General features: G+C 45.5%; 1 protein-coding gene across 2 annotated transcripts in view; it reads right to left on the bottom strand.

Moving 5' to 3' along the window:
* dph6 (diphthamine biosynthesis 6) overlaps positions 1-23,824 on the bottom strand; it is a 406,744-nt gene that overhangs the window by 36,918 nt on the left and 346,002 nt on the right. For both annotated transcript variants that reach the window (XM_072484542.1, XM_072484534.1), the window contains exon 14: positions 21,919-22,306. In XM_072484542.1, coding sequence (XP_072340643.1) covers positions 21,919-22,306 — 388 coding nt within the window. The remainder of the gene's footprint in view (positions 1-21,918; positions 22,307-23,824) is intronic.

Here is a 23,824-nt window from a genome sequence, read left to right on the forward strand (position 1 = left end):
CAAAACGTATGAAGCTCTAAGAGAAATTATACTTTTGGAGGAGTTTAAAAATTCAATTCCTGATGTAGTGAGAACTCATGTGGCAGAGCAGAGGGTTAAAATTGCGAGATTAGCAGCAGAAATGGCAGATGATTATGAATTAGTTCATAAGTCAAAGTTTGCTTTCCGACATCAGTTTCAGCCGGTGAAGGATAGAAACTGGGGAAAAGAGAAATACTCAAGTGGTAAAAACGGTAAAGGGGATCTGATGGGAGATAATAAGGAGAGTGTACCTCAGATTAAAAAAGAGATCCAGGACGGTGGATGAGAAATGAAAAGTTTCAGATGTTTTCACTGTAATAAACTAGGCCATGTAAAGTCATAGTGTTGGTGGTTGAAGAAAAACACTGGGAAGGCTGATGTGGTAAAACAAAATAAGACAGTGGGGTTTGTTAAAGTGGTAAAGGAAAACCCAAGCAAAGTGAGGGAGGTGCAAAATATTGTACAGCTTGATCAAGCGGTGATTGATAAGAAGGTGCCAGATCTCTTAAGAATTTACTTGCATGGGTAAAGTTTACTCATGTGTACCAGGAGTAATAGGTAAAGAAGTCACAATTTTAAGAGATACGGGAGCTAGTCAATCTTTGATGGTAAGAGATGAGGAGTTATGTAGTTTGGAAGGAATATTGGCAGAAAAGTTGGTAATATGTGGAATTCAGGGTGAGAAGAGTTGTGTTCCATTATATAAGATAAGGTTGGAAAGTCCAGTGAAGAGTGGTGAAGTGGTAGTAGGAGTAATAGAGAAACTATCTTGTCCAGGAATACAGTTTATCTTGGGTAATGATATGGCTGGATCGCAGGTGGGAGTGATGCCTACCGTAGTTGATAAGCCAGTGGAAAATCAGACAACTGAAGTGTTGAAGGACGAATATCCTGGGATTTTTCCAGATTGTGTAGTAACAAGGTCGTAAAGTTACAGGTTAAGACAAGAGGAGAACTCAAAGAGTGAAGATAAAGTTGATGATCAATTATCAGAAATGATTTTTGATCAGATGGTTGGAAAAGTACAAGAACAGGTGGAAGATGAGGTGGATATTTTTAGTTCAGGGAAATTGACGGAGTTACAACAGAAAGATATAGAAATAAAATGGATGTATCAGAAAGCATACACGGAAGAGGAATCTGAGTGTATACCAGAATGTCATTACCTTAAAAATGATGTCTTAATGAGAAAATGGAGACCTTTATATATTCGGGCGGATGAAAAGAGGGCAGAAGTTCATCATGTGGTTTTGCCGGTAGGATATAGAAAGGAGGTGTTGCGAGTTGCACATGAGGTACCAGTAGGAGGTTATTTGGGAGTAAGGAAAACTCAAGCTAAAATACAAAAACATTTTTATTGGCCTGGACTACATAAAGATGTAGTTAAATTTTGTTGATCATGTCACACATGTCAAGTGATAGGGAAACCTCAAGCGGTGATAAAACCAGTGTCCTTAATACCCATTCCAGCATTTGAAGAACCTTTTACAAGGGTCTTAATTGATTGCGTAGGACCGCTTCCTAAAACAAAAAGTGGGAATCAATATCTTTTTACTAGAATGGATGTGTGTCTACTAGGTTTCCAGAGGCCATTCCAGTACCCATATTACAGCTAAAAAGATTGTGGAGGAGTTACTTAAATTCTGTACGAGATATGGACTACCCACAGAAATACGATTGGGTCAAGGATCAAATTTTACCTCAAGGTTATTCAAAGAAGTTATGGATAGCATAGGAATTAAACAATTTAAATCAACTGCATACCATCCAGGATCGCAGGGAGCGTTAGAAAGGTGGCATCAGACGTTAAAGGCAATGTTGAGGGCTTATTGTCAAGATTATCCAGAGGATTGGGATAAAGGAATTTCATTTTGTACTGTTTGCAATTAGGGATGCACTTAATGAGTCAACTAAATTCAGTCCTTTTTAACTAATTTTTGACCATGAAATAAGAGGGCCACTTAAATTGATTAAGGAGAAATTGGTGAGTGAGCAGTCTGAAATTACATTATTGGATTACGTGTCAAATTTTAGGGAACGATTAAATGATTAAAGAGCAGGTGAATTGGCAAGACAACATTTAAAAGTTGCACATGTGATGAACTGGGTAGCGGACAAGAAAGCAAAAGTTCGTAGTTTTGCAAGTGGAGATAAAGTTTTGGTATTGTTACCAGTTTTGGTGAACCTTTAAAAGCAAGGTTTTGTGGACCTTAACAGATTGAAAGGAAATTAAGTGACGTAAATTATGTGGTAAGAATGCCAGATAGAAGGAAAACTCACCGAGTGTGTCACATGAATATGCTGAAAAGGTACTTTGAAAGGGAAGGAGAGCAAAAGGAGGAGGTTATAGTGATACTAACTCAAAAGTGAAGAACCAAATCCAGAAGATTTTGAAATTGACATTCGTCAAATTAAATTGGATAACGTGGATGTTCTTAAAAATTGGGATACATTGTTGAGTTACCTGCCAGAGGAAAAATGAACTGACCTGAAAGAGTTAATATCACATGAGCAAATTTGTGGAGATAAGTTGGGAAGTACTAAATGGCTGTACATGATGTAGATGTGGGAAATGCTGTTCCAATTAAACAACATCCATATAGACTTAACCCTTTAAAATTGGCACAGGTTAACAAAGAAATTGAAAGCATGCTTAAAAATGGCATAATTGATGTGGGTTGCAGCCAATGGAGCTCACCCATAGTGATGGTACCGAAGCCAGACGGTACCCAACTATTGTGTGTGGACTATAGAAAGATTAATGCAGTCACAAGGACAGACTCTAATCCTATCCCACACTTGGAGGACTGCATTGAGAAGGTGGGACAATCAGCTTTTATTTTCAAACTGGATTTACTTGAAGATTACAGGCAGGTACCTTTATCTGAAAGGGTGAAGGAGATTTCAGCTTTTGTGGCTCCAGATGGTATATACCAATTCAAAGTTATGCCATTTGGCATTAAAAACGCCCCAGCCACATTGCAACAGTTAACTAACAAAGTCGTTTAGGATTCCCCAATTGTGCGGTATACATAGGCGATTTGGTGATTTTTAGTCAGACATGGAAAGAACATTTGAAGCATGTTGGAGTTATTCGATTGACTTCAGGAGGCGGGTTTGGTGGTAAACCTAGCCCAAAGTGAATTTGGAAAAGCCCAAGTCACTTTCCTTGGCCATACAATTGGACAGGGTCGTATGGTCCCAGGGGATGTGAAAACAAAAGTTATTGGGGAGTTTCCAATACCCTCGACACAAAGGGAAATAATACGATCTCTTGGCATGAGTGGATTTTACTGAAAATTTGTGCCGTATTTTAGCAGTGTGGTTGCTCCACTGACGTAGCAAATTTCAGTGGACGACAGAGTGTCAACAGGTATTTGATGGCCTGAATGCTGTGTTAACCACTGCTCCTGTGTTGGCCACCCCAAATTACACAAAACCATTCAAAGTGGCTGTCGATGCGAGTGATGTAAGGTAGGTGCGTGCTCTTACAAGAAGACGACGAAGGAATAGAGTGGCCTATTGGTTATTTTTCAAAGAAACTGAATAATCATGGAGGAAGTTTTCAACGATTGAGAAGGAGAAATTGATGTTGGTGCTGGCTTTGCAACATTTTCACATTTATGTGACCAGCAATTTGTCTGAAACAATTATATATACTTATCATAATCCATTGTCGTTTTTGGAGCGATTCCGGAATAACAATGCCAGACTGTTTCAATGGAGTTTATTGTTACAGCCATTTTATTTACAAATTATACATGTGACAGGATGAGAAAACATGATAGCTGATGCTTTGTCACAAATGTGATGAAGATAAGCAGGTGCGATGGTGGAAGAAGAAGAAATAAAATGGGCTGTATTATTATTAATGATTGTCTGTTTTGTTTTTGTTTAAAAAGAGTATATTTGTCAATTTTTCTTAAAGGAAGGTGAAAAGGTGAAAAATTAAACCATGTTCAAGTTGATGGTTTATTTTCTTTTCTTGGGGGGAGGTGTCATGGGAATGTCCCTTTAAGAACTGTTTGTCTTCTCAAATGGCTGCAGTGATGTCATTGTGTGGGCGGTGGCTCTGGTTTTCACTTTTGTTTTGAGCTGGAAGCTGTTTGTTGCTCTGAGTTTTACTTTTGGTTTAGAGAGTTGGAAGCTGTATTCAGACTACAAGGATCTTGGAGTCTCTCGCTCTGCATGTTAAAAAGGAGTCTCCAGATCACTTGATAACTTCAAAATAATAACGGTTCTGGAAGGAATTCTAACCTACTGTTTTGTGGTAAAAGGGATTGTCTGATTTATGGATGTTGTTACTTGAGTAAAGGGAAGTTATTAAGGGTTAATTATAGAGTACTGTAGCTGTGTGGGGAATTTATGTTTGTAGTTGATAAAATGCTGAATGTGTGTGTTTATAAAATGTTAACTGACTTTGTAGAATAAACTTTGTTTTTGATTAAAGGTGCTTAAGGCCTTGTTGAATAACACCTGAAAGGTCGGCCCTTATGCTCCTCATAACCAAAATCTATAAATAGTTGTTGGTCAGGTGAACTCCATGATGTACTTTGGTGTTCTCTAAACCCTGGCCTATAACATCACACAATGATCAAATGAACAAGGTCTTGCAACAATACATTAACAAAGATGTCTGGGTGTTAAAAAACTTTAATAAATATATTTTTAAAAAAAACAAAGATGTCTGGGCATTTGATATAAGTGACAATGGGTTAAAATCAGAGTTGCAACCTTAACTGAAATTTGACTACGTAGAACTTGAAACTAGTTTGCTTCAGCCTAGGGTATGGAATTAGTTTTGAAGGCGACAGACTAATTAGCCTGATCCATCAATAATCCTAAATGAGTTGCACCATATTATTAAGTGGACATTTGACAGTGATAGGCAATACCTCAGGTAGATGAATTATATAACGCATCATACCGCACTATGGTAAAGTCATAAAAAACACTGAAGGAACATCTGTAAACTACTTTCCTTTAGTGGAGGCAGCAGATATCATAGAATAACTACAGTGCAGAAGGAGGCTATTCAGCCCATCGGGTCTGCACTGGCCCTCTGAAAGAGCACTATACCCATGCCCACTTCCCCGCTCCATCCCTGTAGCCTCACTTAACCTTTGGTCACTAAGGGGCAATTTAGCATGGCCAATTCACCTAACCTGCACATCTTTGGACTGTGGGAGGAAACCAGGGATCCTGGAGGAAACCCACGCACACACGGGGAGAACGTGCAGATTCCACACAGACAGTGACCCAAGGTCAGTTCAATAGAAAAATCATAGTGTGAATTTAGGGAGAATGGCTGATGGAGCTTGCTTCAACAAACTATTAAAAAAATCAAATGAAAACTGGAAATAAAAATGCTGGATACACACAATGCTGTTAGCATTTACGAAGTGAAACTGTTTTTTAAAAACTGCTAATAGTGCTGTTGTATATTTTGAGCATTGTCGGTTCGTTTTTCAAACTTTGGGAAAACCCATGAGATTCATTTTCGCAAAAGTTAAATAAATGAAGCAGCTCAGCTACTAAGTCCTAATATCGACTGAGTCTGAATGCAGCTTCCTTGGGAGTTTTTTTTAACAGGTGCGTTTGAATATCATTATCGAATTGATTGCTCCCCTTGCCCACAGATTATCATTGCAGAATGACAAAGCAGATTCTTTTGAAAAACAAATGGCATTGTACCAATGATTTTCTAAAATACTTCAGACAATATGGTGTATCCCGCCACTCATATACCAAATCCCTTCACACTGAAGTTTAGACCCCGTGAATAAATTTTACATTTGATTTTTAAACCAAACTGTCATAACCCATAGTTCTGTCGCATTTTGTACAACATTGTATATATGAACATTTTAACAGAATTTTATACTTGTCAGATGGCAAGGTTTGGCAATGGTAACTGTTTTAATCAGAATTTAAACAAAGTTGCAACTATATTCACTACAAGAGTGGGCCAATATTTTTGAGTGATTTTATTGCCAATAAACCTAAAGTGATTGCGCAAGGAAGAATATGCAGTGTTCAAGTTCTGTCAGTTATCTTGCTGGCTGACAAACTAAGAACAATAATAACAGAAATTCACTACATTTCTGCATTATTGTTTTATTCTTTTATGTGACTTCTGCCCATGAGCACACGTCGAGTTATATCCAATCTGCTGCACAGAAACTGGCTCATTGCCCCAATTTCTCTATGCTGGGGTTCATAATTCCACACATGCTACCTCAAACTCTAATCCTCCTTCCATCTGTCCATATCACACAGCCTACAAAAATTAGAAGTGATTATATAAATCACAACAATTTGCATTCATATAGAGCCTTTAATGTAGTAAAACATCTCAAGGCAGCTAAAGTTAAATGGTAAGTGGATTAATTGAATAGGTTGATACCAGAGTCACAGTCGTAGATATTTACAGCATGAAAACAGGCCCTTAGGCCCAACCTGACCATGCTGTCCAGTTTTTAGCACTAAGCTCGTCCCAATAGCCTGCATTTTGCCCATATGCCTCTGTACCCATCTTTCCCATATAACTGTCTAAATGCTTTTCAAAAGACAAAATTGTACCCGCCTCTACTACTGCTTCTGGCAGCTCATTCCAGACACTCACCATCCTGTGTGTGAAAAAACTGCCCCTCTGGACCCTTTTGTATCTCTGCCCTCTCACCGTAAACAAACCTATGTCCTCTCGTTTTAGATTCCCCTACTTTTGGAAACAATGTTGACTATCTACCTTGGGCCGGATTCTCGTGGCAAAATCACGATCGGCGCGGGTGCGGAGAATGGGCCTCAAATCCAAGATCGGATCCGATGGCACTCCCGTGATTCTCTGGTCCCCGTTCTTTCGCGCCCGTGGAGACATAGCCCCATTATTGGAGAATCCCACCCCTTATCTATGGCCCTCATTATTTTACAGACTTCTATAAGACCACCCCTAAGCCCCCTACACTCCAGGGAAAAAAGTCCCAGTCTATCCAGCCTCTCCTTATAACTCAAACCATCAAGTCCCGGGAGCATCCTGGTAAATCTTTTCTGCACTCTTTCTAGTTTAATAATATCCTTTCTATAATAGGCTGACCAGAACTGTACACAGTATTCCAAGTATGACCTTACTAATGTCTTGTACAACTTCAGCAAGACGCCCCAACTCCCATTTTCAATATTCTGACAATGAAACCAAGCATGTTAAATGCCTTCTTCACCACCCTGTCCACCTGTGACTCCACTTTCAAGGAGCTATGAATCTGTACTCCTAGACCTCTTTGTTCTATAATTCTCCCCAACACATTACCATTAACTGAGTAGATCTTGCAACGATTCGATCGAACAAAACGCACCACCTCACATTTATCTAAATTAAACTCCATCTGCCATTCATCGGCCCACTCGCCCAACTGATCAAGATCCCATTGCAATCCTAGATAACCTCCTTCACTGTCCACCATGCCACCAATCTTGATGTCATCTGCAAACATACTAACCATGCCTCCTAAATTCTCATCCAAATCATTAATATAAATAACAAATAACAGTGATCCTTGAGGCACACTGCTGGTCACAGGCCTCCAATTTGAAAAACAATCATCAAAAACCACCCTTTGTCTTCTGTCGTCAAGTCAATTTTTACCCAATTGGCTACCTCACCCTGGATCCCATGAGATTTAACATTATGCAACAACCTACCATGTGGTACCATGTCAAAGGCCTTGCTGAAGTCCATGTACACAACCTCGACTGCACTTACCTCATCTACCTTCTTGGTTACCCATTCAAAAACCTCAATCAAATTCGTGAGACCTGGGACTGGCTTCTCCGATCCCCGGTGCCGAAATTGCGTTCGGCGACGGGGCGGAGAATCCCCAATGACACCGAAATCGGGGGCGGCGCTGCTTTCGGGATGCTCCGCCCGCTGGGAATACACTGCACGCCGTAACCATGTCCTCCCTACATTGGCTGAGACACACCCCGTGATGCTCCGTCCCTGATCGGCCGAGTTCCCGACGGCTTGGGTCGCGTGTTGTCTCACCCATCGGGAACTCAGCGTGGCAGCTATGGACTCAGTCCAGTGCCACCACAGTTGGGGGAGGGCGATCTGCAGGTAGAGGGACATTATTTGGGGCTGGGGTACTGTGGTGGGGCTGTCCGCGGCGCGCGGGCCGGCCGAAAAGGGGGGGGGACTATTTCGCGGGCTGTGTCCGTCATGAAGCACGGCACGCCTACTGCAGGCCGCCGCCGTGTGCATGCGCGACAACGCACACGGCAATTCTCTGGGGCATATTGGCAGCTAGAGCTGGGAGCTTTACTAGCCTCCCCCACGGAGCAGGGAATCGGTAGCCGTTTTGCACCAGTTTCCCACCGTTCCCACGCCGGTGTGGGAACATAGGGCGTCATTCTCCGACCCCCCGCCGGGTTGGAGAATCGCCGGGGGCTGCCGTGAATCCCGCCCCCGCCGGTTGCCGAAGTCTCCGGTACCGGACATTCGGCGGGGGCGGGAATCGGGCCGCGCCGGTTGGCGGGCCCCCCCGCTGGATTCTCCGGCCCGGATGGGCCGAAGTCCCGCCGATAAATTGCCTGTCCCGCCAGCGTGGATTAAACCACCTTTTGAGCGGCGGGACAAGGCGTCGTGGGCGGGCTCCGGGGTCCTGGGGGGGGGGGGGGGGGGGCGATCTGGCCCCGGGGGGTGCCCCCACGGTGGCCTGGCCCGCGATCGGGGCCCACCGATCCGCGGGCGGTCCTGTGCCGTGGGGGCACTCTTTCCCTTCCGCCTCTGCCACAGTCTCCACCATGGCGGAGGTGGATGAGACTCCCTCCACTGCGCATGCGTGGGAAACTGTCAGCGGCCGGTGACGCTCCCGCGCATGCGCCGCCTGGGGATGTCATTTCCGCGCCAGCTGGCGGGGCAACAAAGGCCGTTTCTGCCAGCTGGCGGGGCGGAAATTCCTCCGGCGTCGGCCTAGCCCCTCATGTTGGGGCTCGGCCCCCAAAGATGCGGAGCATTCCGCACCTTTGGGGTGGCGCGATGCCCGTCTGATTGGCGCCATTTTGGGCGCCAGTCGGCGGACATCGCGCCGTTTCGGGAGAATTTCGCCCATAGTCTCCAAATCGGAGAATCCAGCCCATGATTTTCCACTCACAAAGCCATGCTGACTGTCCCCAATCAGTCCTTGCTTCTCTAAATGCCTGTAGATCCTGTCTCTCAGAATACCTTAGAATACAACTTAGCCACCACAGATGTAAAGCTCACTGGTCTGTAGTTCACAGGCTTTCCCCTGCGGCTCTTCTTAAACAAAGACACAACATTCGCTACCTCCATCCTTCAGGCACCTCACCTGTGGCTGTTGACGATTCAAGTATCTCTTGCTAGGGGATACACAATTTCCTCCCTAGCCTCCCACAACGGCCTGGGATACATTTCATCAGGTCCCAGGGATTTGTCTACCTTGATGCGCTTTAATACCTCCAGCACCTCCTTCTCTGTAATATGTACACTCCTCAAGACATCACTATTTATTTTCCCAAGTTCCCCAACATCCATGCCTTTCTCAACAGTAAACCGATGAGAAATATTCATTTAGGATCTCACCCATCTTTTGTGGATCCACAAATAGAAGACCTTGTAGACCCCGCAGAGGCCTTACTCTCTCCCTCGTTACTCTTTTGTCCTTTATGTATTTGTAGAAGCTTTTTGGATTCTCCTTTGCCTTATCTGTCAAAGCAATCTTATGTCCCCTTTTTGCCCTCCTGATTTCTCTCTTAACTCGACTCCAAGAACCTGTATACTCTTCGCTGCCTATGCATGCCATATGCTTTCTTCTTCTTTTTGACCAGGGCCTCAATATCCCGAGTCATCCAGGGTTCCCTACTTCTACCAGCCTTACCCTTCACTATAAAAGGAATGTGCTTACCCTGAACCCTGGTTAACACACTTTTGAAAGTCTTCCACTTCCCAGCCGTTCCTTTGCCTGCCAACAGACTTCCAAAATCAACTTTTGAAAGTTCCTGTCTAATACCATCAAAATTTTTCTTGCCCCAGTTTAAAATGTTAACTTTTGGGCCAGACCTATCATTCTCCATAGCTATCTTGAAACTAATGGAATTATGGTCACTGGTCCCAAAGTGATCCCTCACTAACACTTCTGTCACCTGCCCTTCCATGGGCTGGATTCTCCAAAAATGGGGTTATGTCCCCACGCCGGCGTAAAAACGCTGGCGTATCATGCCAGACTTTCCTTAAAAAAATTAAGAGCTAGTCACCTACCAGCAGGGGGCTAGATAGAGTCCCCTATCACTATAACTCTGATGTGGAAATGCAGGCACTGGACTGGGGTGGGTACAGTGAGAAGTCTTACAAGATCAGGTTAAAGTCCAACAGGTTTGTTTCGAATCACTAGCTTTCGGAGCGCAGCTCCTTCACTCACCTAATGAAGGAGCTGCGCTCCGAAAGCTAGTGATTCCAAACAAACCTGTTGGACTTTAACCTGGTGTTGTAGACTTCTTACTGTGCCCACCATAACTCTGCCACTAATTTTCCTGCTCTCCTGCGCAGCAGAGCCAGCCACGATGCCACAAACCTGGCTGCTGCCGCCTTCCCCTGGTGAGCCATCTCCCCCAACAGTATCCAAAACGGTATATCTGTTTTGGAAGGAGATGACCGCAGGGGACCCCTGCACTGCCTTTCTATTCTTCCTGTCTGGTGGTCACCTATTTCCTATCTCCCTCAGTAATTTATAACTACGGAGTGACCAACACACTGAACGTACTATCTATCCACGACTTCCTTAGCATCATGGATGCTCCAAAGTGAATCCATCGGCAGCTCCAGAGCCGTCAAGCAGTTTAACAGGAGCTGCAGTTGGACACACTTCTTGCACGTGAAGGAGACAGGGACACTGAAAGGGTCCCTCAATTCCCACATCGCACAAGAGGAACATGACACGGGTCTGGGATCTCCTGCCATGACTTAACCCTCAAGTTAACTCAACTCACTGAATTACGATGCAGCTGTGTATTAAGTATGATTGAGAGCACTGTGGACAGGGAAAATCGAATTGAAGTCAGTGGTAAAATAAAGAGATCTGGGTGTTATCAGGCAGGCACATCCAAAGCAAACAGGGTTCTAGAGTGCAGTCACAGGGATTACGAAACAAAAAATGCAATTTTGTTCAAGAATCTGGGTAGGCCACTGCTGAAATAATGGGCGGGATTCTGTCAGCCCAAGCTGGGCTGGAGAATCGCCGGGCCGGGTGCGAAGCGCATGACCCCGACCCGACACCGGTCCGCCGATTCTCCGAAGAGCAGAGAATCGGCGCCATTGGCGATGGCGGCACAGGTCAGCGGCCCCCCACCCCCGGCGATTCTCCGCCGAGGATGGGCCGAGCAGTCGCAAAGAAAATCCAAGTCCCACCGGCGCTGTCCACGTGGTCTTACCCGGCGGGACCTCGGCGTGCATGCATCTGGGGGCGGCCTGGTGGGGGGTCCGACCCCGGGGGCGGGCCTCCGCTGTGGCCTGGCCTGCGATCGGGGTCTACCGATCGGCGGGCCGGCCACTGGGCTGGGGGCCTCTTTTGTTCCGCACCAGCTCCTGTAGCCCTATGCCATATTGCGTCGGGGCCGGTGCGGAGAAGGGAGCCACTGCGCATGCGCGCATTGGCGCCGGTTGCAGCGCGCATGCGTAAACCCGCGGCGTCCATTTGATGCCGGCATCGGCAGCTGGAGCGGCGTGGGTTGCTCCAGTGCCGTGCTGGCCCCCTGTAGGGGTCAGAATCGCTGCTCCTTAGGGTATGTTGACGCCGTCATGAAACGTGACGACATTTACGACGGCGTCAACACTTAGCCACTGGATCAGAGAATTCCGCCCAATGTGTCCAGTTTCTTCACAACTTCACAAGAGGAACATGACACGGGTCTGGGATCTTCTGCCATGACTTAACCCTTAAGTTAACTCACTGAATTATAATGCAGCTGTGTATTAAGTATGATTGAGAGCACTGTGGACAGGGGACATCGGTAAAAGACACAAAAAGCATTTTTGTATAATGTGGAATCAAGTGTCTAGCGAGAACAAGGAACTCAAATAAAGAAATAGCACTGGAGAAATTAATGGGACTAAGTGGTGAGAAATCTTCTGGATCTAGTGACCTGCATCTTGGGGTTTTACCAGATTGTAGCTGCAGAAATGGTGTACTGGTTTTGTTCTTCCGGAATTCTTTAGATTCTGCAACGGTTCCCAAGCATTGGAAGGTAGTAAACATAACCCCGCTATTTAATAAAAGAAAAAGAGAGAAAATGAGGAACTATAGGCCAGTTAGCCCAACATCAGTAGAAGGCAAAATGCAACAATGTATGATTAGGGGTGAGTAGTAAGGCAAAAGTCAACAAAGTCAGCAAAGCCAACAGTCAACATGGATTTATGAAATGAAATGAAATGAAAATCGCTTATTGTCACAAGTAGGCTTCAAATGAAGTTACTGTGAAAAGCCCCTAATCGCCACATTCCGGGAGCGCCTGTTCGGGGAGGCTGGTACGAGAAAGGAAAATTGGGTAATATTTTTGTTAGATTTTTGAGGATTAACTAGTAAGATGGATAAGAGGGAACCAGTGTACGCAATGGTTTTGGATATTCAAACTGCATTTGATAAGGTGCCACACCATATCAAATTGTCACCTTATTGTCATGGGGTTGGAGATAATTTATTGGAATGGATTGAGAATTTGTTAGTGGAGAAAAACCATGAACTTGTCCAGGTTAACATACGAATGAGCAGGTTGGCAGGCTGTAACTAGCAGGGTATCACAAGGATCAGTACTTGAGCCTCAGCTACTTCCAATCTGTAATAGGGACTTAGAATAGAATTGACTGAGTGAAGTCTGCTGATGATGCAAAGTTTGGTGGAAAAGTAAGTGGTAAAGAGGACATAAAGAGGCTGCAGAGATGCAGACAGGTTGGGTGAATGAAGAACTTGGCAGGTAGAATACAATGTGGAAATGTGTGAAGCTATCCACCGGTAGGAAAAACAAAAATAAATGTTTTTTTCAGTGGTGAGAGTTTGGAAAATGTTTGCATTCAGAGGAAAGTGTCCTTGTACATGAATTGCAGAAAATTAATATGAAGGGACAGCAAGTAATAAGGAAGGAAAATGGTATATTAGCTTTTGTCGCAAAGGGGTTGGAGTACAAAAGTAAAGAATCTTTATTATAATTATACAGGCCATTGAAGAGGCAACACCCGAATAGTGTGTGCAGTTTGGGCCTTTTTACCTAAGAAGGGATACACTGATTACTTCCGATGGCGGCCATGGAGCACCGGCTCGAAGGCGTCGGTTTGGGCATTTTATACTTGTTAGCGGGGTAGCTAGGTGGTGCAGAAGGTGTTGAGGGAGAGGTTCTCCCCAAAATTGGCATGTCTATTGGTTACCAGACCCGGCAAAAAACAGTTAAAAGCCTGGCTAAGGAGTTGGAAGGGACCTGTGAAGCAGCAACAATTGCAAAAATGGCAGAGGGGAAAGGGTTGTCACCAGTGGGAAAGGCCCAGATGGAACAGTTGATAGCCTCCATCAAAGACAAATTTTGCCAGCAAAGGAAGGAGATGCCTGGTGACTGGCCAGCCATTGAAGGAGCAGTAGCACCTCTTGTGAGGATCGATGGACCGTGTAGAGAAGTGCCTTGAGGCGCAAGGGGCGACGATATAAGAGGTGGAGAAGGTGTCCGACCAGAGTGATTGGATCATGTCTTTGGAGGCGGAGGTCGTGGGGGACCTATGCAAGTCATTGAGGGTGAAGGTGGAGGAGCAGGAAAACAGGTCCAGGCGGCAGAAACTGCAGGTTGTGGGGCTGCCAGGTGTGGAAGGAACGAGCGCCACAAAATATGTGTCAAGGATGCTGGCCAGGTTGGTGGATGAGGGGGTGCTGGATAAGACCCCAGAGGTGGACAGGGCCCACAGGTCTTTAAGGCAGAGGCCGACAGTGGGGGAGCCGCTGCAGGCGGCGATTTTACAGTTGCAAAATTTGTTGAGGAGGAGAAGATTCTACGATGGGAGAAGGAGAAGATTCTACGATGGGAGAGGGAGAAGTGAGACTGTGAATGGGAGGGAAACCGTGTCCTAATATAACAAGATATTGGTGCGGAGCTGGTGAAGAGGCGTGCAGGATTCAACAGGGCCAAGGCGGTGCTGTATCGAAGGAAGACTCGGTTCGGGATGCTGTACGCCAGAAGAGGCCAATGGTTTTACAAGTGACAATAAGCTGGGAGAGAACTGAGAGCTGGTGCGAGATGGAGGAGCTGTATCTGCAACGGTTAGAGGTTATGGCTAATGTATGTTGCTGGAGGGGTGGCGGCAGGGGGGGGGGTGGGAGTTTTCTTTGGGGAGTTATAAGTTTGTAAGGGGGTAACCACACCCCCACACCCCGCTCCTGCTGTCTGTGGTGTTTTTCTTTTTGGAGGGGACAATTTGCGGTTTTGGGTGTTTTTTTCTTTACTGGTAAGAGGTGTGTAAAGTGGGGTCCGCTGGGTGAGGTTGCCGGTTGTGGACTATTCAGGTGGGTAGGGAGCCGTTTGCACAGGTGAAGAAGGAACTGGTGGGGTGGGGAAGGAGTGTAGGAGGGGGGCCTTCTGGCGGTAGCTGCCACGCTGGCAGGTAATACTGGTGAACGGAGGTGAGGTGGGGAGGAGGCCGTAAAAGGCAGAGGGGGAGATGGAAGTGAGGGAGGGGTGGGGGAGGATTGTGACATGGCAGAGTTGGTGGCTGTGCTTGCTCATGGGCTGAGGGGAGGGCCATCTTGGTAGGTCTGATTTAGAGTGGCAGGGCCAGAGGGGGGAGGATGGCGGACGGTAGGGGGGACTGAAGGTGCAAACCTTCGGTAAGAATTGTAACATGGAACGTCTGCGGATTAAACAAGCCGATTAAGAGGTCTAGGGTATTTGCGTACCTGAGGAGATTGAAGGCGGAGGTGATCTTTTTACAGGAGACGTACCTCCAGATGAAGGGCCAGGTTAAGTTGAGGAAGGGATGGGTGGGAGAAGTATTTCACTCGGGGGTTTGTCTCAAAGTCGCGGGGGTAGCCATTTTATTGAACGAAAGAACGGGGTTTGTGGGGCCCAAGGAAGTAGGGGACCCGGTCCAAGGATGTAGGGGACCCGGTCCAAGGAAGTAGGGGACCCGGCCCAAGGAGGTGGGTGACCTGGTCCAAGAGGTAGGGGACCCGGCCCAAGGAGGTAGGGGACCCGGGGGGAAGGTATGTGATAGTGAGTGGGGTGCTGGAAGGAATGCTGGTGGTGCTAGTTAATGTATATGTGCCAAATTGGGATGGTGTGGGGTTTGTGAGGGGTTTATTGGGAGCGATTCCGGACCTAGACAGGCACCAGTTGATTATGAGTGGAGTTTTAACTGCACGATGGAACCGAGGGTGGACAGGTCGAGCCCCAAGTCAATGGAAAGGTGAGGATGGCGAAGGAGTTGGGAGGTTTATGGAGCGTATGGGAATGATTGATCTATGGAGGTTTAAGAACCCGAAGGGGGAGCGGGGGAGGGAGTACTCCTTCTCCTCACACATGTATAAGGTGCACTTGAGAATTAATTTCGTTGTGGTGAGCCAAGCGGTGTTATTGGGGGTGGTGGGAGCGGAGTATGCGGGAAATGTCACATCTATGCGCCTCATTGGTTGGAGGTGAGGTACAGAACAGAGCAGGTGCAGAGGCCGGGATGAAGGCTGGATTCAGGTTTGTTGGCAGATAAGGGGTTTTGTGAAAAGGTGAGGTTGGGAATTATGTGAAGATTGACCAGAACGGAGAAGTGTCGGCGGCCACGTTCTGGGAGGTGTTGAAGGCGGTGGCCCAAGGAGAGATTATCTCGTTCATGGTGCACATGGAAAGGAGGAGAACCATTGACGGTTATTGGATGAGATAGTAGAGGTGGACAGGAAATACGCAGGGGACCCCACTAAAGAGTTGTTGGCGAGAAGGAAGCGATTGCAGGGGCAGTTCGATAGGTTGACGACAGGAAGCGCAGTGAGGCAGCTACGGCCAGGGGGGTGCAATATGAATATGGAGAGGCGGTGAGTCGCACGCTGGCCTACCAGCTGAGGAGGCAAGCTGCGTCCAGGGAAATTCCAAGGGTGCAAACAGAGAAGGGGGAGATAGTGCCAGAGCTCGGGAGGATAAATGAGGTGTTCAGGGGGTACTATGAGAAGCTGTACAGGGCGGAGCCGGGTGGCGAGGAAGGGGATACGGAACGGTTACTGGATGGGTTGGAGTTTCCAAGGTTGGAAGAGGAGAGAAGTCAGGCATTGGAGGAGCTGCTGGGGCTGAGGGAGGTGATTAGGCGGATGAAGTCGGTCGGGGAAGGCTCCAGGGCCGGACAGCTTTCCAGCGGAGTTCACAAGGCGTTTGCGGCAGAGTTGGCATTGCATTTGTTGAGGATGTTCAGCGAGGCATTGGAGAAGAGGACACTGCCAGAGACACTGACATGGGCGCCAATCACGCTAATCCATAAAAAGGGGAAGGGTCTGTTGGAGTGTGGTCGTATATGCCCATTTTGTTGTTAAATACAGACATGAAAGTGCTGGCTAAGTTGGTGGTGGAGGAATGGAGGGATGCGTGCCAGGGGTGGTCACTGAGCATCAAATTGGGTTCGTAAAAGGTAGGCAGCTCTCCAGTAACATCAAGAGGCTGTTGAATGTGGTTATGACTTTGTCAGTGGGGCGGGTGCCGGAGGTATTTGTTTCTATGGATGCAGAGAAGGCGTTTGATCGGGTGGGGTGGAGGTATTTATTTGAGCACAGTAAGAAGTCTTACAACTCAGGCAGTGCTCCGAAAGCTAGTGTTTGAAACAAACCTGTTGGACTTTAACCTGGTGTTGTAAGACTTCTTACTGTGCTCACCCCAGTCCAACGCCAGCATCTCCCACATCATATCTATTTGAGATCTTGGGTATGTTTGAGTTTGGCCCAAGTTTGTGGCGTAGGTGCAACTGTTTATATGTAGCCCCGGTGGCAAGTGTACATACAAATTGGATGAGTTCACAGGGTTTTGGCTGCATAGAGGAACTGGACAGGGGTGTCCACTGTCATCGTTGTTGTTCGCGCTGGTGATTGAGCCCTTTGTGATGGCCCTTAGGGGTCTGTGGAGTGGCAGGGGATTGTGACGGGGAGCAGGGTGCACTGGGTGCCATTGCTCATGTCCGACCTGTTGTTGCTCGTGTCCAACCCATTGGAGAGTATGGGTAGGATCATGGGAATATTGGAGAGGTGCGGGGCCTTCTCTGGGTGTAAGTTAAATGTCGTGAAGAGTGAGGTGTTTCTGGTGTATGTGGTGGGGTGGGGGAGCCAACTTAGGGATATTGCTATTTAAGGTAGCTCGGGAAAGGTTCAGGTATTTGGAGATTCAGGTGACAAGGGAATGGACCACAATGCACAGGTGGAATTTTACAATGTTGGTGGAGGAGATTATGGGGGATTTGAAGAGTTGGGATACATTACACCCGGCAGAGGCAGGGAGGATGCAGGCGGTAAAAATGAAAGTGCTGTCAAGGTTCCTTTTTGTTTTCCAGACCCTCCCAATCTTTATCCCTAAGGCCTTCTTCCAGAAATTGGAGATAGTGATTTCAGAGTTTATATGGGCTGGGAAGGTGCCGAGGGTAAAGAGGCAGAGAGTGGGGGTTGGCACTTCCAAGCCTACTGCACTACTATTGGGCAGCGAATGTGGAGAAGGTGAGGTGATGGTGGGGGGAGGGAGGTGGGTGGGCCAGGATGAGTAGGTGTTCGGTAGGGAATCCAGCCTGAGGGCTCTGGTGACAGCTCCACTGACACTAGCTCCGAGAAGTATACGGGGAGCCCGGTGGTACAGTTGACGGTCTGGGTGTGCAATCAGCTCCGGAGACACTATAAGTTGGAGGGGTTGTCGGTGTTGACACTACTGTGCGGGAACCATAAGTTTAAACAAGAGGAGACAGATGGGATGTGTGAGAAGTGGAGGGAGGCGGGGCTGGTGAGGGTCAGGGACTTGTACTTGGAAGGGAAGTTTGCAGGTTTGGATGAGTTGTGGGAGAGGTTTGAGTTGCCGAGGGGGAGTGAATTTAGATATCTGTAGGTGAGGGACTTTGTGCAAAAGGAGTGGAGTGCATGTTCCAGGTTGCCGGAGTACACTTTATTGGAGCAACTGCTGCTCCCGGATGGGTTGGGAGAGGGTAGGATTAGGGACATATATGGGTGGTTAGGGGAGCAGGAAGGGGCGCAAGTGGTGATGATCAAGAACAAATGGGAGGAGTTGGGGGAGGGGTGAAATAGGCTGGGGACTATGGTGTGAGGCAATGCATAGGTGAATTCAACCTCATCCTGTGCGAGAATGAGCTTGATTCAGTTCACTATGGTGCACAGGGTACATATGACCTGGGCGAGGATGATTGGGAGAAATGTGGGCGGGGGCCAGCAAATCATGCGCACATGTTCTGTGCTGGCGAGTAACTGGGAAGCAGAGCTTGGGACTTTATCTAAAATTGTGGAGCGGAGGTCAGACCGGACCCGATCTTCAGGGTATCAGAAATTCCGAAGCTGCTGGAGGGGAAGGGGGCTGATATTGTGGCCTTCACCTCTCTAACAGCCTGGCAAAGGACCTTGCTAAATTGGATGTCGGATATGGATTGGGGTGCCGGCCTGGCAAGGGGGCTTGTGTGACTTTCTCTGGTTGGAAAAGATTAAATTTGAGTTGAGGGGGTCAGCGGAGGGTTTCGAGATGGGGGTTGTTCATGACAATGTTTGAGGAACAATGCTTGTTTGTCATGGGGTGAGGGGGTGTAAAAATGGATAAATTGTACAAACTGTGGACTGAGGTTGTGGAGTGTGTTATTGTATATGTTACTGTTTTTTACACATGTTTGGAATGAAAACAATTTAAAAAAAGAAGGGTTACATTTGCCCCTCAAGGGAGTCTCAACAAATGTTCACTAGATTCATTTTTGGGGTGCTGGGATTTTAAAATATTTATTCTTTCATGGGATGTGGGTGTCCCAGGCAAAGTCAGCATTTGTTGTCCATCCCTAATTGTCCTTGAACTGAGTAGAAAATTAAGAATACGGGGATGGTGCAGGAAGATGAAGTTAAGGGTGAAGATCAGGGGGCTGGATTCTCTACTGGCGGGATTCTCTGTTGCGCCGGCAGGGCATCCACGCTCGGGGATTTTCCAACGGTGTAGGGCTGCCCACAATGGGAAACCCTATTGGCCGGCTGGTGGTACGGAGAATCCCGCTGATGGAAGGGGCACGTCGCACCAGAAAACTGGTGTGACAGGGCGGAGAATCCCTCCTGAGCTATCCGATTGAATGGGAGAGAAGCTTTGAAGGGCCAAATGGCCAGCTCTTGCAACAATTTATGTTCTGCTTTTGGTCTCCTCACATGATGGGAAATATTGAAAACTTGTAAAGAGTTCAGAGGAGGATCACTAGATTGGTACTAATAAGCGCAGACTTGATTAAGGGGCACCATTTACCTCAAACCAAGACGAGTGACGCATATCTTTATGGGACAGGTTAGAAGAATTAGTCTTTTTACTCCAGTCACAATGGTACTAATTGTATGGCGCCATACTATTTTCTAAATTACCCGTTCCTCTTGTCAACATGTGGAATGAATAACAGGTGGAATTAGTTGCCAGTAAGTATGGCCAAGGACAGCATTCCGAAATTTATTTAAGAAACAGCTAGATGTTGTAATGAGAAGATGGCAGGGTTGGTATTCCAGAAGGATGAAAGCAGAAGTCCCAAAGTACATCTTGACTGATTTTACGACTTCCATGCCAGTTCAACTGAAGCTTGTTGCTCAGTTGCATTTCAAATTTGGGACACCGGGAGGTTGTAAAAGGTGCTTCCTGAAAACGAATTGAGGCATTTGGTAAACCTCCATTCTCAACATGACATCCAATATACTTTCCAAATTACAATGGCTCGTTGGTCAGAAATTGGTGGATGGGAAATCTCAAGGCTGTTTTCTGAGTAACTGAGCAGTTAAAGAGGTTGGGGATCATGATCCATTCACCAATCATCTTGAGGTCAACCAACGCAGCTTTGGTGAACCACCTCCATTTTGTTCCTGGCTTCCTCTGTCACCCATCTTCTCCTCCAGGTTTAGCCATCAAACCTATGCAGTTCCCTGCTCTTCATTCCAACACGGTAAGTTGGCATTACCCAACTCTCACCATGGTCCCCTCATTGTCATGTTTGCCAAATCTTGATTATGACACCACCCCTCCCCCAGCCTGTACAGACCAAGCCAAGCTCCACCATCGATGCAACCTCTTGATGCAGTGCTACTTGTTATCATCCCACAAAATAAGGCAACAAATCTCGTCATGAGACTACATTTGCTCTGAGGAATTATCAAATTTCAGATTATGAACATGCCAAGTGAACTTTGTCAATGGAATTTCTATCCATATTATTGTGAAAACACTTATTTAATGCTCACAGTTGAGTTTTCTATCTACAGTATAGTAAATTTACTTAGGTTAATATACTAATCACACAGATTCAAAGATCATAGAACTCTCCTTGGCCTGGATTTTTCTAGTGCAGGTGAACAGCAGGATTTCAATGTCGGCTCAGTGTCTGCTGATAGACTTTGTCTACCCAGAGAGCATCCCAAATCTCACATTTTGCCTCAGCTCCATTCCCAGTACATCCACCAATGCCTGTTATAGGACACATTTGAGGACATTGTCACATTCGTATTAATTGGTTGTATCTATGCCAGGTAAGGAAGAGGACGACCTAAGCCTCTATTTTTCCATCTCTTTATTCTATTTCTCGATTGTGATGTAGGATCTGCATGGGTTGTGGTTTTGCTGATATACTTTTCTCTTTTTTATTTCTGTCAGGACAATAAAAGTATCTTGATTGATCAATGTCACTTGAACAGTTTGCTCTTGTATGAACTCTTAACACAGAAAAACATCCTGAGACACCTCGTAGATGCAAATAAATAAAAGTAAAATAAATGGACATGACGTCAATGAAAGGGAGGGGATGTTATAAGTGTTTTGTTATGCTCTTGACGTAGCATAAGCTGCTTCCTTGATGTGCACTCTGACAAAGGAAGGTTCAGACTTGGAGATAGCTTGAACATGTTTATTAAACTATTCACAATTCTCCTACTTGAATTCAACTCTACTGTTAATCCTGTTATAGTTACTCAGACTGACTAACCAGTCTGCTACAATCCACATGGTGGGTGTGATGTTCAATCAACCCTGTGTCTGCACTCACTGAGTGTCTCCACTGGAAAGAGACTGAGCATGTGTGATGTGTCCTTTTATATGGGTTGGTGTAATGCCCTCCTGTGGTAGTGTCACCTCTGTGTGTATCGCGACTGCCCATTGGTCGTGTCCTATCTTACTGACCTATTGGTTGACTGCCTGTGTGTCATGTCTCTGGTGTTCCCTCTAGTGTCTAGCTAGGTGTAGTGTATGTACATTAACCCTTTGTGTACTTACAGTGATGTATATCACCACAATAAGCTGTGACTTAATGCTTCATCAGAGAGGTGGGTTTTAAGCCAACTCTTAAAGAATGAGAAGGATTTGGGGAAGTAGAGAAGTTTAGGAAAGGCACTCCATAGTTTGGGATGTAGGCAGCTGAAGGTACAGCTCCCAATACTGGTGGGAAAGGAAGGATACACAAGGATCCAGAGTCAAATAAAAGGATAGTTTGAGAGGGATGGAGTGAGCATGATGATGATTTGCCCATAGGTTATGGCATTTACCTTTTGGGAATATCCATCCAAAAATGACCGTCAACCGTAGGATTCGAGCTCTTGTCTCAAAGTCAATGGTTTAACATTATCACATTATAGTTATATATTTCCAACTAAACTATAACTTCTATCAATGAGACAGTCTTACCTCTTCGCACAAAGCTGGGATCTACGATGTTTTCACAAAAGAAGGCTTTGAAGCACAAAGGAAGCTTGTTTACATCTTGAGGGAGTCTATCCATTGCCTGCTGGAATACAACGGCTAATTCTTCCAGTATAGCCTTTAGATCTAAAGAGTTCGCTGATGGTGATAGAAGACTTACAGCCAATGAGATAGCAGCACTTGACAGCGAACTTGACACAACCACTTCACAGTCAATAACATAACATTGAGACTTCTTATTTATGATGAAGGATTTCCTCTCACAGGGATCATCAGTTAGGGCAATGACATGCCATTCCACTGCAGCGTCTTTCGGCAGATGAGGGAAAACCACTATTACCAGTAGGCCAGAAACAGCCTCCGCCTCTTCATTCTGTGATTCATAATGAAAATATATTAGAAAAATGATTGCAAGCCACTTAAATTCACAGGTTTGGAGCATCAGTGTGAATTTTTATGAGACACTTGAAATCTGCAAACTAGAAATCAAAACTGCTTCCAAGATTGTTTACTTCTCAATCTGTACATGAGTAAACTGAGGACAAGTACCTGAGCAATGCATAACATGTGATTTATAATCTTGTCAGCAGTACCATGCTTATCCTCATCATTTTCATATAGCAAATTGTAAAACATATTTCTTTCTTGCAGAATTCAAAATTTAAAAATGCAACAAGACTCATGGCAGAAGTAGCAGCTATCTGTCGCAAGTAAAGCGACCGAACTTCATACCTCAATTCTAATTTAGGGAGGTTGAGAGAAATTGACTTTCTAGTTAGATGATATAGGTAAAAGGTTTAATTGAGAACTCATTAAGAGTAATTAACTAAATCATATTATCCATGAGAGTGAGGAAAGCCGAATAGCTGGGAACATTTTGCAAATTGCTTGAGACTTGCTAGAGACTGAAGGAACAGTGACATCAGCTGGCTGAAAGGCCCCATTGTGTGAAAGAATGGACAGTTCCATTTCTATGGAAACAGCCAGTCTAGAGAGATACTTTCTTAGCAAAAACTGTGTTTCTCCAATAATGTCTTGATGCATTTGTGGATAAGTTGGAAAATTGGCAGGCGATGGTATGGGAAAATTTGTACCAATGTATTTAAATACATATCTCTCTTAAATTGACGGACAGACAGTTTGGCCGAATTGAGTGAATTATAAATTAGTTAAAGCCAATCACAGCTGTAAAGAAGACAATAACGTAAGATAATAATCTCAAGAATCACTTGTCGGGATGGAAAAATCCATTCCGGAATCAATCTATCTCTTTCTGAAACCTATTTTCTGTGCTTGCTTTGCTAAATCGCCATCTTTCTTTTGTTTAAATCACTCAGTCATTTTATACTGTGTATTATGATTTGAAGAATTACCACGATTTGTAATTGAATGCAAACTTAACTACTGTATTCGCCAAAGACAATCAATCTGACCTAATCTTGTATTGACAAATAAAGTTTACCAGTGGCACAAGCTGACAAATAAAGTTCAACTGAACTTTGCCAAAAAGCACAGACTTGACCTCTGTTATTTAGGAACTAAGAAGGGATAATAGATATCCAGGGTTCCAAATAGACACAGGGATCCATCAGGGGTATAAAGATGGGACCGGGTTCACCTCCGAAGATAGCTGGAAGTTCATTTGTGAAATACTATTTGCACTCCTCCCAACCATCATTAAAATGCAAACAAATGTATCAGTGCAATCATCACGTTTAAATGTAAAAATAAAATTTATTTGAAACACCTCTCTTTCCATGAGAAACAAACGTGGGGGTTGCTATATTTTAATTTTATTCTCTGGGTTTATAATCCAAACATGGAATTCCAGAATTGTAGTAGGAGAAATAAATAGCTGCCAATATGGAAGTTTTTCCAACTTCCTGTTGTT

Source organism: Scyliorhinus torazame, chromosome 2 (assembly GCF_047496885.1).
Source record: "Scyliorhinus torazame isolate Kashiwa2021f chromosome 2, sScyTor2.1, whole genome shotgun sequence".
NCBI lineage: Eukaryota > Metazoa > Chordata > Chondrichthyes > Carcharhiniformes > Scyliorhinidae > Scyliorhinus > Scyliorhinus torazame.